Source organism: Canis lupus, chromosome 2, assembly GCF_003254725.2.
Source record: "Canis lupus dingo isolate Sandy chromosome 2, ASM325472v2, whole genome shotgun sequence".
In the NCBI taxonomy this organism is placed as follows: domain Eukaryota; kingdom Metazoa; phylum Chordata; class Mammalia; order Carnivora; family Canidae; genus Canis; species Canis lupus.
The window spans coordinates 40,518,655-40,536,489 of record NC_064244.1 but is presented as its reverse complement, the minus strand read 5'-3'; the positions used below and the strand labels follow the sequence as shown (position 1 = coordinate 40,536,489).

The 17,835-nt window shown below is 39.4% G+C and overlaps 1 protein-coding gene across 1 annotated transcript in view; it reads left to right on the top strand.

The window, feature by feature from the left end:
• JAKMIP2 (janus kinase and microtubule interacting protein 2) overlaps nucleotides 1-17,835 on the top strand; it is a 172,587-nt gene that overhangs the window by 147,075 nt on the left and 7,677 nt on the right. Inside the window, 4 exon segments of the mRNA XM_035713706.2 lie at nucleotides 1,322-1,390; nucleotides 3,582-3,659; nucleotides 5,837-6,040; nucleotides 12,374-12,439. Coding sequence (XP_035569599.1) covers nucleotides 1,322-1,390; nucleotides 3,582-3,659; nucleotides 5,837-6,040; nucleotides 12,374-12,439 — 417 coding nt within the window.

Here is a 17,835-nt window from a genome sequence, read left to right as displayed (position 1 = left end):
GGGCCTTAGTATAGAGAAAAAATGCTCAGCACAATGCATAATTTATCACAGATAAACTAAAAAATCTTTAGTACTGAGGCAAATTTCTAACAATGTAGAAATAGAAAAAAAAATGTTAACCAAAAGCTAGAATTTATTGGGTACCCAGGACATGCAATAAATACACTGTGAATAGGGCCTTACATTAAATCCATCCTTTAATCTTCAAATTATTGACCCTGTTTCATAGAAAAGAAAGTTGAGGCTTAGAGAAATCAGATTACCTTTCAAGGCCACACAACCATGAAAAGGTAGAATTGGTATTAGACCCAAAGTAGCGTGCCTTTAAAACCCCCACAATTGGGATGCCTGGGTGGCTCAGCAGTTAACACCTGCCTTCAGCCCAGGGAGTGATCCCAGAGTCCTGGGATCAAGTTGCACATCAGGCTCCCTGCATGGAGCCTGCTTCTCTCTCTGCCTATGTCTCTGCCTCTCTCTCTGTGTCTCTCATGAATAAAATAAATAAATAAATATAATTTAAAAATCTTAAAAAAAAAAAAACACACAATTGTTACTCCCAGCTCCCTCCCTAAGGGATAAGCTGATGTTTAACGTGGGAGAGACCCATTATAATAATTTGTGCTATTAAACCATATATGTAGTAAGCTTATGCCATATTATTCAAAATCTAATTTTACTCAGGGTGTTGAACAACGTTAACAGCAGTGCCATGTCACAAGATGGTATATTCTAAGTGTTAGGAAAGGTAGGGGTTGGGTTTTTTTTTTTTTTTTTAATGTGATTTAAAATGTCTCCACTCAACAAAAATGATTCTTTAACATTTAACATTAGCCGTAGCCAATTTCATACACGGAAAAATTACCATTTCTCCAGTCTCACCTGGCCTTCTTTTTTTTATCATGTTTCTCCCAACTCTGGAAAACTAGATGTCTCTTCAGCTTGGAACCTTCCCATCATTTTTGCCTCATCATCTCTGACTCAAATTCATCAGACTCAGTTGCAGTTGTCGCTTCCAAGAAAGCCTCCTGTGGTGCTCTCTAACAAGGGCAACAAAGCATGTTGGTCTTATTCACCATCAAAGCCCTAGTATCTAGTTCAGTGCCTGGCACATGGTAGACATAAATGAATGTGTTTGTTGAATGAATGAATGAATGAATGAATGAATATATTTCCTGAACTAAGATAAAATACACCAAGTTTTCACTTCACTTCTCATCTGTTTCCTGAGATATGAAGAAGAAACAAAGCAACTCAGTAGACTGCACCATATACACCATATCACACAATCATGTCAGACTTTTTTGTCTTGTTTACTCCTTAGTGGATCCAGCAAATTGAAGGAGCAGAGGCTGCCCTGCACCAGAAAATGATGGAATTAGAAAGTGACATGGTGAGTACAAAGAGGATGTATCATAGACATGAAGAAAAATTGGCAAGGCAAGTGGAAAACAACTATTTTCTAGCTGTTTTATCTGGCACTGATGAAAATTTGCAGCTTCCCATTATTTTGTATACAGACTATGGATCAAAATTCCTGGAAGTATCCCACAATTTCAAGTTATATTCTTCAAAAATATGTTGTATTTTTATAGTATTTCTAAAACTAATGCTAAAGAAAATTCCACTATGTGTTTTTTTCCTTAGGCTAAATAATTTTTCCACCATATATAGTCATAGTAAAAATTACAGAAGTGATGAGTGTAACTCTGATTTTAAAAATCTCCAAGCTACCTCATGCCCATTAGGATGGCCACTATCAAAAAATCAGAAAATAGCAAATGTTGGTGGGGATGTGGAAAAATTGGAGGCTGTGCACTGATGATGGGAATATCAAATAGTGTGTAGCTGCTAAGGAAAATAGTATAGTGGTTGCTAAAAAAATTCAAAATAGAATTACCATCCAATCCAGCAATATCACGTTTGGGTATATGCCCATAATAATTGAAGGTATTTCAATATTCAATAATTGAATAATTATCAAAAAGATAATTTGTACATCTGTGTTCAAAGCAGCATTATTCCCAATAGCTTAAATGTGGAAGCAACCCCAATGTCTGTCAGTGGATGAATGGATAGCAAAATGTGGTCTGTACATACAATGAATATTATTCAAGCTTTAAAAAGGAAGGAAATTCTAATGTATGATATAACATGGTTGAACCTCAAGGGCATTATGCTAAGTGAAATAAGTCAGTCATAAAAAGACAAATACTGGATGATTCCACTTACATAAGTATCTAGAGTAATCAAACTGCTAGAAAGTAGGAACAATGGCTGTCAAGGGCTAAGAGGAAGAGAAGATGGGCTGTTGTTGTTCCATGGGCATAGTTTCAGTTTTGCAAGATGAAAAGCATTCCGAAGATTAGCTGCCTAACCATGTAAATATCTTTAATACTACTGAACTGTAAAATTGGTGAAGAGAGTAAAATTGGTTAAGAGAGTAAATTTTATGTTATGTGTATTTTACCACACTTAAGATTTTCTTAAATCCCCAAGCGTAGGAATTGTTGATTGTAACTTACAGGAATATATAGAACTTTATAACTGTAATGTCATTAGTGTTATTGCTACTAAAAAAGGTAGTTAAAAAAAATAAAATAATAAAAATAAATAAAAATAAAAAAGGTAGTTATTCCTATCAGGTTAAGGAATCTTATAATAAGAACAACTTGCATTTATACAGTATGTGACAGCTTACATCATTTGCTTATATTTTACACAGTTTCTATTTTACCAAAAGGTTAGACTCTAAAGTCAAAGCATGTGAAAACTCTTCAAATGTACAACTATTAATTATACAATCAGCTTGTCCCGGGCACTGTTCTAGGCACCGGAGCTGAGAGGCAATCAGGAAAAATCACTAGCACAATTACTGCATACAGACAGTCTCTCAAAAGTAGATGAAGTCAAGTGTTCCTCCAGAGTTGGAAGAGGTCCTTATTCCTTCAGTTAAGCACACAAAGAAATCATTGACACAGCGACATTGTACACAAAGATATATTTTTAAATGCTAATGGCAAGATGCTTGCAACGTGAGAGCATGCATGCAGAGACTGGGAACAAGCAGGGGAACTTGAGATCGAAGTCCCAGCTCGTACCAGTTTTGTGGCAGGAGCAGAAGCTCTTTCAGTAAGTGTCATTGTGGGTGGAATGGCCCCATTCTCTAAAAGAATGATTGTTTTATTATACAACTGTGCAAATTGCATTTCTAAATATTCTTTCAAAAAATAGATAATCATAATATGTTTGCACAGATATACTTACTAGTTACTAACTTACCTTGTCAAAATCAAATCTGTCCTTAACCACATACTCTTGGACTGGCATAAAAATCCTTTAAAGCATTCCATGTGGACTGATCATTATATCTTTTATACTTCTTTCCATTGATTTTCACATTCCCTGTGTGAGCCTATGAAAGTTGAATTTCTTTCCCTCACAGACAAAATCTGACGCTGCAAATGCTAGTGACTTGGCTTGTGGTGGAATTAGAGAAAACATTAATCAGTATGATATATATATCACTTCCTAATAAGCTAAATTGACTCTTTCTATTTATTATTATGGCCTCCTTTTTATAGGAACAGTTCTGCAAAATAAAAGGCTATCTAGAGGAAGAACTAGACTACAGAAAACAAGCTCTTGACCAAGCATATATGGTAGGTACAGCAAGCACTAAAGATACCCAGAGTGTTCACAATTCTCTCTTGTGGAGTAAAGCATCCTGGTTCATTTGTCATGCCATATGCTTGAAAAGACCACAACATGCAGCTCCTTTTTCAGTGGTTTCCAGTTCTGGTTTTAGAACAAATACATCCCTACCTCTTTCCTGTTATAATAACCTTATAATACTTAATAACTAATTATATTTCAGTTAACAAAAATTAAGTGTATGTTATAAAATACTTCAATGAAAGTCAGATCAGCTGGTACTGCAGATTAAAGAAAAATTTTATTAAATCAAATCTAATTGTTTGGGAGCCTAATGTAGTGATAGAATGATGGAGTTTTAATGTCTGTTTTGTACATTTTTACTTCACATATTTCTTCCAACAACCCTGTGGAGTATAGGTAATATGATTATTCCTGTATTACGTATGAGGGAGTAAAGGCTTGAAGAGAGAAAGAACTTTCCCTGACAATGCAAGCAGGTAGTACTCTGGTCTGACTCCAGACCTTGTGGCCTTAACTACCATAATCCAGCCATGGTAAGGACTCTTCGGTAAATGGGTGTGCCTTTTTTCTATCCCATGGAATGTTATGCTGAATTTGATTCATTCCCCTTACCAAATTCATAATACACAATTCCTAATACTGGACTACAGCCTGTGTTTCTTCTCTATATATGCTGCAGCCTCCCAAGAGAAAAAGACCAAACTTAAAAGAGGAACATTTCAAGGAGTTGCTAGTAGAGGTTTTTATAATGCTTTCCTGGAAGCAGCCTGAGTCACTTCAGGGATAAGACTGAAGCACTTAGCCCCTGCTTGTAACAAAGATGAATTAGTCTTCCCTTCCAAAATGAGTAAGAGTTTCTGAGCACCACTTGATGGGGAAAGGAGAAAATGAGAGTTTGGTCCCCAGAGAATCAAGAAAGAAGCACTTTCCCCCTTCCCTCCTACCCTTTTATCCTTGCCTCCTCCACCTATACATGATAGGGTTCAGCTGTGCGTTCACATGTCCCATGACTGCGTACTCAGACAACCACATTTAATGTTAAAAAGATGAGATCTGCTTAGTCCAGCACAAGAACTAGAAAAACATCCCTTACCAAGGCATGACTATCCACCTCTGTCAAAGTCACAGGAGGTAAAATTGCAGGTTTGGGCTGCTATATCTGAAGTATGTTAAAAAAAAAAAAAAAAAAAAAAACAAGGGACGCCTGGGTGGCTCAGCAGTTGAGCATCTTCTGCCTGTGTCTCTGCCTCTCTCTCTGTGTCTCGCACGAATAAATAAAATTTAAAACAAACAAACAAACAAAAACAAAACAAGGGACAGCTGGGTGGCTCAGCAGTTGAGCATCTGCCTTCAGCTCAGGGCATGATCCCGGGGTCCTGGGATCGAGTCCCACATCAGGCTCCCTGCATGGAGCCTGCTTCTCCTTCTGTCGATGTCTTTGCCTCTCTCTGTGTGTCTCTCATGAATAAATAAATAACATCTTAAAAAAACACACACACACAACTGGGATATAAGGAGCAGTAGCATCTTCATCTAAAACAGAGAAGTCTCAAGGAGGCATTTTATAGCTAAAGCAGCTGTAAATCTCAGAGTTTTAAAAACAGACCAATTCTGAAGACTGAGGCCATTTTTAGATCATATCTCCCAATTTGTATTTTAAGATGTGGAGACCATAAAGTTCATAGTTGTGTCATGTGGAAGAGAGGTGGCATTTTGTGCATGAAATATATCTTCACCTTCAAGTATTCCAACTTAGACCCCAATGCTTATTTCTAAAAGTATGGCCACCATGATAGATGTATAAATATCTGAAGGGCTGTCAAGTGAAAGAGAACACATTTGGAAATAGAAGGATATATAGTTCTTATAACAAAGTAAGGACTTACTAAAAATGAAATGTATAGGAAACCAAGAAAAAGAACATAATCTCCATCACCAGAGAAATTCATATATTGTTAGCTGGATGACTCATAGGGAATCTTGCAAAGGGGATTATCAAAATGGTAATTAGGCTGGATAAGCTTTAAAATTTATTGTATTGCCATGATCCTGTACGACTACAATAATACATGACTCCCCCCATACACATAAATGCTTCCTTTCACATACAACACATAAATGATAAGTTCCAAAGTTAGACTTGTCTAATTCTGTTTGCCAGAGAATCCAGGAACTAGAAGCTACTTTGTACAATGCTCTGCAGCAAGAAACTGTTATCAAGTTTGGTGAATTATTAAGTGAAAAACAGCAAGAGGAGCTGAGGACAGCAGTAGAAAAGTTACGGCGGCAGATGCTGAGGAAGAGCAGAGAGTATGACTGTCAGATTCTTCAGGAGAGAATGGAGCTCTTACAGCAAGCCCATCAGGTGAGGACTGAGTCATACATCTGTGTAGGGTTGGTACTAGCAAATGGGACTTAGTACTAAGTTCATGGTACTAAGTATGGGTGTGGAGGAGCCCAGGAGCTATAAACTATTTTCAGAAACTAAAATAACTGTTGCTTTCCACCTAGACTCAGAGACAGGACAGTTTTGTAATGATTCAGTCTTAAGAAAATTGGCAGTTCGGAAGCATTTCATACTGCTACTATTTTGGGAACTACTTTTGTCATGAAATAGCCTTTGAATCTCCTGGAGCATGATTAGCTCCCTTATGCAGAGAAGCAAGACTCTCCCCGCAGGACAGAAATAATGCCTCCGTCCTGTTACTCATCCCAGTCCATAACCTAGCCTGATCCAATAATCGGAATAGGGTGAAAGAGAAGAGGAGCCTCCTTTTTTATTCCCAGAACAAACAGCAATACCAACAAAGCCTGGAAGCTGCTCCTTAAGCTGGCATTTGCTATGTCAGGAACTAAACTTACATCATTGCATTTAATCTGCACAATAGCCCACTGAGGTAAGTACTCTTATGATCGAAATTAAGGAGATAATGATACTGAAGATAAGAGTGCTTAAATTTGTCCAAGGGACACAAATAGCTTGCTCCAGAGCCAGCATGCCAGCTCAGGTGGGCATGACTCTACACCAGTGCATATAACCACTGCACTACACTGTTATATGCAGCTTGACATATCCATGGTTTATGGGACTCATCGATCAGCAAGGCTCAAGAGACCCTCAATTTATAGCCAAAATTCTTAATTCCAACTCTTAGTTCATGTCTTAGCTTGACAGGTGAGGACTAGGGTCCTGGTCAAAAAGCAGATTTCAAAAGAATTCCAAAATTGATAGTGCCAGGCTGTAGTATTTGGTACTCAGAAGCTGAGACAGGTAACTGCTACGAAACCGAGATGGACTGTAGAAGTAAGAATCCTGTGGTTTTCGCAGATCAAGGTGAGTAGAAAAGGAACAGGTTATTTTATGACACCAATCAGAACAGTTTATGGGGAACATGATACTCAGCACACTTTCTGTGTAGCCAGGAGTTTTGTGAATCTTTACAGTTAGATTATCCAAGCTAACAGGGGACCCGAAGCCATGAGTCCTGGAGATGGTGAAGACATGCGTGTTTGTTTCAGTGCCTCCTTCACATTCTGTCATAAAATTTAGGATTTTGACCCTGGAAAGCGTTTTTAAATCCTTTAATCATAGATTCACTGGCACCGTTAGTTGGGGAATCAAAGTGTTCTCTGCATAAATTTCTTCTGCTACAACAGCATTTAATTAATATCAACAAATCAGTTGTGCCATGGAAATGCAGCAGTATTTATTTTTAAGATGTACAAATAAGTACCTAAATTTATTTATGATGAAAACCTTGTCATCCCTTTTGAGTCTTTAACCAGCTAAGGGGATTCACCCCTAAAAGACATGGTTTTGTTTGCTTTGTTCTAAGTTATGAGTCTGAACTGATAGGTACATTACATATTTTTAAGCCTCAGAGATTCACATTGAAAGTCTGTATCTCCCAAACAAATGGTCACTAGAAAATGCCTTTTCTAGTTATTTCTTACTCTTTTTCTGCTGTTATTGTCAAATAGTAATTGATCAGTAGTTTTGATTTAAGTGGTTTATTCCAGAAGGTGTTGGCAAGAATTTGTCATATATCAGCATTTAATCCAGTTAAATCCTAGAGCATATCACTAACTATTCATTGGACATTTTTGTTTGAATGTTTCACAGTGAACCCATATGAAACAGATCTAAATATGCGTTCTTATCCTAATTACTTCTCCCTTCTTCCCATCTGCCTGCCTTGGTCAGTAGAATTACCATACCCCAAAGCACTCAGGCTGGAAACCCTGGAGTCCTCTTTGTCCTTTATCTCCAATAGTTAAGAGAGCACTACATCCAACTAGCATTTCTCCTGAAATGTTTTTGAAGCTGTTACATTTTGTCCGCACTTGTAACCGCAGGCATATGCAGGGCCCTTCAGTGCTGCAACAGGCCCAGGTCCTGCCAGGTGTCCTCTGCTGTAACCCACCTCTATCATCTCTGCATTTAGCCAGTCCGATGCTTAAGTGCACTTCCTAGACTTTGAATACCATGCCAGACATAGAGAATTCACATAGACTCTGCCTTTACAAAGTTTAGGATCCACTCATGAAGTCACAGGAGACTAATAGAAAGAAAAATCATTAAAATTGGTATCTTTTGACAAGTGGCATAAAAAATCATAGGCAGTATACCACAGGGACGCAGTTGTGAGGAAGAGTCCCAGCTCTCCTCTCTTTAGTTCATTGTGTGTATCACTGCACATTCTTTCCCCTTTTATGATGGTACATTCTTCCTCAGAAACCTCCATGATCCCAATTTCCAGTGGAGTCTGGTGCTATGCAAGTCTCTCCAGGTCCTTCATTATCTGGCTACCCCTTCCCTAAAAACCTGATCTGATGGGACACCTGGGTGGCTCAGTGGTTGAGCATCTGCCTTTGGCTCAGGGTGTGATCCCGGGGTCTAAGGCTCGAGTCCCACGTTGGGCTCCCTGCGGAGAGCCTACTTCTCCCTCTGCCTGTGTCTCTGCATCTCTCTCTGTGTGTGCCTCATGAATAAATAAATTAAATCTTTTTAAAAATTAAAAAAAGAGCAGCCCTGGTGGCTCAGCGGGTTTGGCGCCGCCTCCAGTCCAGGGCGTGATCCTGGAGACCCGGGATCGAGTCCCACATTGGGCTCCCTGCATGGAGCCTGCTTCTCCCTCTGCCTGTGTCTCTGCCTCTCTCTCTCTCTGTCTCTATGAATAAATAAATAAAATGTTTAAAAAATAATAAAATAATAAAAAAAAAAAAACACCCTGATCTGAGATGATCTCCAGAGCATACATTACTCTACTCATGCAGAACTCTTCCTGGTACCACTTGAGCCATGACTCCCACCTCCAAGCCTTCACCTTAAAATCCCCTTCAGTGTCTGTTTCATTTATCCAAATGTTTTCATTTTTCCAGTCCCAGTTTAAGATCTAATTCAAGATCTTCTCCCTGCTAATAATGGACTGCATATGACTAAAAATAAAAAATCTGTACTCCATACCCTGTTACACAGTCTTTCAAAACCATATGGAGGGCCTGCTTGGGCCAGATACTAGAAATGTGATGGTGGACAAAGACATAAAGGTAGTCACTGCTCTCATCTATCCTATAGATGAAAAGGGCCAAAGCAACAACACAAAAAACAATGACCAAGGCAAATAAGAGAGTATCAATAAGTGCTGTGAAGAAAAGTATACAAAGTTTGTGTGATTTTGGGAATGGGATTCACCACTTTAGACTGTCTCCTCAAATTAGGCCTCTCTGAAGCTGTCTAAAATCAGAGAGACCAGCCACACAAAGATTTTGGCAAAGTGTCCCAGAAGATAGGGACAAGAGTCTAAGTCTCTATTGTGGGAACATTTGGAATTTTTAAGGAACAGAGAGAAGGCCATAAAAATGGAGCATATAGGGACACCTGGGTGGCTCAGTGGTTAAGCTTCTGCCTTTGGCTCAGGGCATGATCCTGGAGTCCAGGGATCAAGTCCTGCATCTGGCTCCCTGTGGGAAGCCTGCTTCTCCCTCTTCCTGTGTCTCTGCCTTCCTCTCTGTATCTCTCATGAATAAATAAATAAAACCTTAAAAAAAAAATGGAGCATATAAAGCCAAGAGGAAGTGGATGTGAGGTGAAGTTGAGTGGTAAGACAAGGCTAAATCATGTTGGCCTTGAAGGAATTTGGTGAGTACAGCTTAGATACATCCCATTTATTCTTATTCCTCTTCCTCTCCCCCATAATTCAGGGACTGCCCTGATTATTTCACATGTCAGGAGTGCACAAAGCTGCTGTAGATGGATGTGCTAAAATAGAAACAGGAAGAGCTGGCAGGAAGCTGTCACACCAGGGCTGATGCGGACAACAATGATTTGGTGCACTTTTTAGCAATACAGATAAGATAGGTAGAAAAGGGATCTGTTTTGGACCTGACAGGGTACCTTCTTGGGTTGGATGGCAAGTGGATGGGAAGGGGAAAAAAAAAATAAAGCATGCAGCACACTATGCTCTATAGCATAAATAACTCATGCAATCAACACATATAGGCAGCTTCTTTATGCTCAACACTGTACTAGTTACTAGAGATTGGTGGTAAAGTTAAACCTGGTTGTGCCACTGTTTACCTTTTCTACTTGAAAAGGTAATTATAGGGCAGCCCCCGTGGCACAGCGGTTTAGCGCCACCTGCAGCCCGGGGTGTGATCCTGGGGACCCGGGATTGAGTCCCACGTCGGGCTCCCTGTATGGAGCCTGCTTCTTCCTCTGCCTGTGTCTCTGCCTCTCTCTCCTCTCTCTGAGTAAATAAATAAAAAATCTTTAAAAAAAAAAAAAGTAATTATATTATATCCCCTGGTTTTCCTTGTGTTTTAAACTTTGTCTCCCCATCTGATGGAATGACTCTTCAAGGTCAAGAACTAACTATCATCCACACTCTCCATTACATCCAGCAAAGTCCTGTCCTCTGTAGGAGGCTGCCCAAAAAGCACACACTTAACGGCAGAATAGACACTGCAGTAATCTCACAGGTCCATGAATTTATTGATATAATACTTGCCTCCACATCCAATAGACATAGCAAGGAATTACATGCATACTCAAGATGGAAATGTCTAAAAAATTATTCTCTTATTGTGTATCTTTAATGCCTGGAAATATACACAAGCATACACATCACTCCCAAGCATACACACCATTAGCTTCCAGGCCCATTCTCTTACCCAGCATTCATTGTCCTATAATTTCAAGGTCAGCCTTGATAATCTGTCTGATGGAAACTCCTCATCTTCTCCTACACAAACCTCAGCCCCTTCCCTTCATTTTATTTATTTATTTTTTTTAAGCCCCTTCCCTTTAAAGCAGACTACTCAGTCTCTTCATTCCCTGCATTTGGTCAGATGATTCTTTATGGTAGAGAGCTGTCCTATGTATCCTCCTGGGCTCTACCCATTCGATGCTGGTTGCAACCTCCATCCCAGTGTGATTAGTGACCACATGTGATTCAAAAATGTCTAGACAGTCAGATAGTGAAGATGGTTGCACCACTTTATGAATATTCTAAAACCACTGAATTATATACTTCCTATTAAATTGACTAACTTTAAAAGATGGCCGGTCATAGCCAAATAGCCCCTGAAGGCAGAGTCACCCTCAATTGAGAACCACTGTGTCAGAGAAAAGGGAGATAGATTTCCAAGTTCAAGTATTCTTTGTACTAGCTTCCCCTTTTTCTCCCCACATTGCATTATAAAAACCTCTCTTTATATATTACCACCTCATTTAGCTTCTACTGCTTTCTTCTCAGACTCCAATTCCCCATTTTCTGATTATTCCCAAAAGAGGCATTAAATAACAAGCCTACACTCTATACCCATGTGCCTTGAACATAAAAAGCCTTTAGATTGCTGGATCGAAATTTGAAGACTGTTTTTCACTTGCAAATAATTGTCTATGTAATGTTGACTTCAAATCTGTGCTATTTAAATCCCTGCAATTTTGTTAAATAGTTGACAAGTAAGTTCAGAAACAGTTCTGGAACTAACATTTTTGTCTTTAGGATTACTTGTGCTATTTTTGCTATTTGGCTTTCCCCTAATTTAATCAATTCCCTCCGTGGAATTTTTGGTGAGTGTAAGCTGTTCTGTTTTCTGAGAACTGGCAAATCCTGTTTTGTGATGAAATTCCACCCTGAGGCAGAGTTGAAATGAGGTTGGAAAGAAAGAGTAGCAAAAAGCAGCAGGATTGTCTGCATTTGTGTGCAGCACCTTCAGCTCTATTTACTGTGGTAATAAACAACCAAAAATCCCAGTCCAAATGGCTAATGACAAAGTTAGCTTTTGCTTATTAGTTCTGGAACGTACTGCTGTCTCTATGAGGAAGTGGCATTCCCACTTCTTTCTCCTACTTACATTCCACTGGGCAAACAGGTCTTATGGCCAAGCCCAAAAGCAGTGGGGTGAGAACTACCCTACCTCACAGGGATGGAGTCTGCAGGGATGGGCACAATAGACAGGGGCAGCAAATTAAAAAATATATGTATAATCAATGCAGTACTTTTGCACCACAAGTATGGATCATTTTTGAAACAACAATCTCCTGGATATGGAAAAACGTATTTGTGATGTTTCCAGCTATGAGTACTAGTGTTAATTTTTTCATAGCAAGTTCTGTGTTGTAGGTTGGTGAATAGTCCTCTTGTTAATCCCCACTAACTCTTTGGTTTGTTTTATTTTTTTCCTTCTTCAGCGAATTCGTGACTTAGAAGATAAAACAGATATTCAGAAACGACAGATAAAGGACTTAGAAGAAAAGGTATGTGTTAAATTCAATATGAATTTCAGTCTTTAAGTTTTAGGTCTGAAAATACTGAGTCTCACTCACTTTGTTCTGTTTCTTCTCAGTTAGCGTGTATCGTGCACAGGCAGGTGTAGTCACGGTCAGTATGACCTTCACGACCAGGCAGGCACCCACATTCTAGCAAAGCTTCTGCTTTCAGCAGCCTCACCTGGACATGTTTGCCTTTTGTGTTAATTCCTATTCTTTTCTGAAATGTTTTCTTTCCTGTTTCCTCTTTCTTACTTCGTTTCTTTTCCAAAACTTTCTTTTGAGTTTTGTGACTCTACTTTGGTTTTTCCTTTAAAAGCCTTTTAAAGCCCTTTTAAAGAAAAAAAAATCACTCTTATCATTCTTCATAAAAAGCCCTTTCTTCTTCCTTGTGCTGTGGTGTCCCCTTGACAGTAAGCCCAGAAACTTAGGTTGGTGGGTGATAATTATGCCTTCATGTCACTTCCCCCAGTGGCCTGAAAGAGCCCTCCAAGTCAACCAACAGTTTCAGGGGTAAAGCATAGTAGTTCTGAAAGAAGGCATTTGTGGATGTGCAGGACAGGAGAAGGGAGAGGACTCCCACAGGGCTGCTAAACAAGCTGCAGTGAGGTAAACAGTCCTACACAACAGAGTTCTCCTACCGGTGATGCCAGGAGCACTGTGTTAGGAACACAGCAGTGATGGCGAGAGGCTTTCTCCAGAGTTCCAGGCTGAATTCCTGTGTTGCAAAAGAACGTGGCTATTTTGCAGCATATCCCGTGGGTACCCAAGAAGAAAACAGCAAACCATCTGCCATTTTTGAGACAATGAGCAGGATTTTATTCATCCCGGTTGCTTCTGTCGTTCTCCGTATGTATGAAATCACAGGGAGTCGGTAGGGGCCAGTAGTAGCCAGACCATCAGCAGCTGGATTATTACATAGGCTGGGTCTTCCCATATCTACCTGACCTTGGGTATGTGACTTAGACTTGTATCTAAGCCTTACCGATAAAATAGGGATGATAAACCTTGCCCTCACCTCCTTTCATGGGTTTCACGGAGAGCCACTGAAGTCACTTAAGTGAAAATGATGAAACAGGGTGTTCCACTAAAAAGTGTGATCTTTTTAAATTTCCAAACAAAGTACACATCCTCTGCAATTTTAAATTTGAATGGTCCTCATTTCCAGACTGTGCTGTGCAGCCCTGTAGAACTGAATGAGGCAAAGGTAAAGTGCCATCAGCCAAGGTCTGAGTCTCACTTCCCAGCATTTGGCAGGAAGACCCATAGGAGGCAGAGATTGTTCCCAGCTTCCCTGGTTCTCAAAGCACATGACTCAGGTCTTCCATTTTCCACATTTTTGATTGGCTAGCTCTTGGTCCTAGTCATTTTCCGTGCCGACAGAAGGAGGAAGTCAGAGTTCAAACCAGAAAACTTTAGTTTGGTTCAGTCCCTATTCGTCTAAGGAAAAAGAAACTAAAAGGGGGGGGGGGGGTGTGTGTGTGGATTTTTTAAATATCTGTTAATGTCATTACCCTAGGCATTTTCTTAATAAACCTCCTGGAAATTTTAGGAGGAGGGAGATTATGTCCCCTGTCAGAATTCCCTGACCTTGCCACATCACAGATATGAACTTAAACATTTATAAAAATGAGGTAATGTACCTACTAGTAAACAGGATTCTTTAGCTATCAAAACAGTATAATCCACATATAGTAGTAAATTAAGCCACTTCAAAACAATCCAGTTGGTTTCTGACTGGAGATTTGATTGAGAAATGAGGTGTGTGACACAATTCTACTCCCTTGACCCCCATTCTCACACACAAGCCTGGACAAAATGCTAAAGATCACTTACATCAGAAATACTCTTCTTTCTTTTCCCTGTGGTGTTTGAACAACTACTGAGAGTACCTTAAATACCATTCTTCATTCCTAATTTCCATGTACACAGTATAGGTATCTGTCACATGATAGCCACAGACAGCAGGACTGCCTCAGGCTTGCAGCTTTCCCTCATCCCAAGCACCTCCATGTTCATCGGCTTCACTGACTCCCATGCAGAGTCACTCTGTGAGACAGGCACAGTGGATGTCAGGATCTCCTTTCATGCAGATAATATAACAACAGCTTCAAAGAGATTAAACAATTTGCCTGGGACCGCATAACCATTCTGTGGCCAATCAAGCGCAGAGGTCTAGGTGCTGCATTGGGCTCATCACATTGCCTGGACAAAGAATCTCATTGCCAGTGACACAGTGATGGGCATTTCCTGATGCTCAGAAAGGTAGCACTGACATCTGACCTCAGAGGAGCAGTGGAAGCCTCCCATCCCCTTCATCTTCTTTTGCTACGGGCCTCATTTTACCACTCTCCATCTTCAAGGAGTGAAAACAAGGGACAGAGTTTCTGCTTTCCTGACTAAAGAACAGTCACCAATACATGGCTCCTAGCACCATGTTTATAACTTGTCCCTACAATTTTGCTACAGTAAAACAAGGGTCCTATAAATAGTGGCACTACAGGACACATGCAAATAACACGCTCAACATGAGAACGCCATAGACAACTCTTATTCAAAAATGTTATGTCCAACAGAATGCCCCTGAAGTGTGGTAAAAAGGTTAAAGAGTGACTCTGATTCACCAAGGAAATTGATATTTGAAATAAAAGCTGATTTGACTTGTGACTTTTAATAATTAGTTGGTTATGTAGGGCTGCCCTGATGTAATTACTAATAGCGTCCCCCCATTTCTCTACCTCAGAAGTATCCCACTGTGGATGATTTAGTATATGGTTACCTTACATATTAATATTTTTCCTGCTATGCCTTACTCCTAAAACCTGTCACATTAACCGAGCAGTGATAGCATTAAGTGATTAAACGTATGCTTTGATCATATTTTTGTATTTTTAGCAGACCCTGCCACACATTAACAAACTGACAATAATATGGAACGAAGTAGGACTTGGCAGGGCTAAATTCCAGGCTTTATTATGCCGTAAAATTACAGGCAGTTAGACTCTTGACTAACTGTTCGGTGCTTATTTTTTTCATTGATAGAATTAGGGGCTTATATCTACTATCTATTAGACCCCCTCCGAATCCCAAAATGTATGAGCTGATGTTAGTTGACACCAATTATTCATTTCATTACTTTGCCAATAGATAAGTAAAACATACAGTTTTTTTAAACAAGAGGTTCTTGGGGTGTATGTGACAATGGTCAGACTTGAACAAAGTGGAAAAGCTTGAGGTTTTGTACGACATGAATGACACTACAGAAATTCAGATTTACATAATCTTCTTCTTTTTCTTCTGCAGTTTCTGTTTCTATTCTTGTTCTTCTCTCTTGCCTTTATTCTATGGCCTTGATGTCAAGGTGCCTCTTACAGGTAAGATTTCATTTAATTCTCAAAATGTGGTTCTAAGAGGTATGTGATCAGAAGGATGCTGCATACGGTTACTATGCCCATGTTTGTTTGTTTTTTTTAAAAAGCAAATCCATGAGGTTTGATTAGCTCAAATGCCATAAAATGAGGAAAAGGTCACCTGAAACTAATGTAACATTGTGTGTTGACTGTGCTTCAATTAAAAAAATTAAAATTAAAAAAGTGAGAAACAGATCCAGTCCACTTGGGTGATTATTAAGGAAATAAAGGAACCATCAAGTATTGTGGAAATTGAGAATTTTGTTCTAGGTAACTGTATTGCTTTAGGAGGTCATGATGTCTGTGGAGGTCAGTGTTCTTATCAGTCTTTCATTGTGTGGAAAAAGTTGCTTCCCTATCTGCAAATGAAGAAATATGCGTATGTGTTTAATATCCCTTCCAGCTTGAAAATTCTGATTCTTTAAGTCTAACAAGCTAAAAATGACTGATTACTTTTAACCCCTTCTCCCAGTCTGACTTGATTAGAACTCTGAAAAGCAGATTATTCAGTGAAATTGGATCTTCTTTTCATATAAGACCACTTTCAGTGCCAATTTAGAAAAATAAGAGTTTTATTAATACTAAGTGATCAAGTCTGTGTCTCACGAATACATGCATAAGTAATCTTGACACTGATTCCCAATGTTATGAAAAATACAGATTCCAAGTCCTTACCTCTAACTTAACGGACCAGGTTACTGGAGATGGAGGTGAGTAGCAAGGTGGGAGAGGTGGAGAGCAAGGAATAATCTGTTTTGTTTTGTTTTGTTTTTTTATAATCTGTGTTTTGAATAACCATACCAGGTGATTCTGACGTCTACAGAAACCATAACTCATGTTATCATCATTTAAAAACAAGGAAAGGCCATGTGTTCTTCCAAATCTGTGTATCATGGTCTGCATCAACTTTGGTGTTTCTATAGTATCACACGGGGATCTTTCCTGGACCTTATGTTATTCAACATTTTCTATAGCAAGTAGAAAAATAGAGAAGAGATACTTTCTCTCTCCATGAGTATCATCTGTTGCCTAGATGGGGAACTGACAAGCAAAAATGTTTTAGAATGACCTGATACAAGGAAGGATTTGAGCAAATATGCCCAGGAAGTTTACATCCGTATATAACCAACACTCTGGCTTTATTCCATCTTCCAAAAGAGTTTCTATTCCAACTGACAGCCATCCTTTGTCTGGCAATTAGGATAGTAGCCTTGCAGAACATTAGGAGGAGGACTGAGTCTCTTAAATTGAATGAGAATAAGGGCGCTCAGGTGGCTCAATTGGTTAAGTGTCCAACTCTTGATTTCGGCCCAGGTCATGATCTCAGAGGCCTGAGATCGAGCCCCATGTGGATCCTGCTTAAGAGTCTCTCTCCTCTCTCCCTCTACTCCTCCCCCTTCCCACTCACTCACTCCCTTAAAAAAATTTTTTTTTTTGATAGAAAATATATAAACAAAATGGATAAGATTTTCTAGGAAAGTTTAGGAATGGCTAAAATGTCAGAAAATGAATAGCCCTCCCCAAACAAGAATAATAAAGAAATAAACAGGACAAAGTTTAGTGAAACACAAGTACTATGTGATAGTTGAGGGAAGAATCAAAACTCATAAATACTAGTTAGAAAATGAGTAGGTTTGAATATTCTCATCAGTGATGGCTAACACTTACATGCCAGGGGCTATCCTAACAATCAATAAAATAGTCCTCACATGACCTCCTCTAAAGGCGGTGCTGATTTTATTCCTTTCTTTACAGTTGGAGAAACACCAACACAGGACTTACCCAAGGCTGTAGAGCTACAATTGGCAGGACTGGCATTTGTACCCAGACAGCCTCGCTCTAGAGGCTTTTAGCCCCTTACAAACCACCATCCTGCCTCACAAAGGAAAGAGGGCATTTCTCTCACATTGTGAGCACCATTTACATTCATATGTATCAACAGTCAGGGGTGTCTTTTGCAGTGTGGGTAGTACT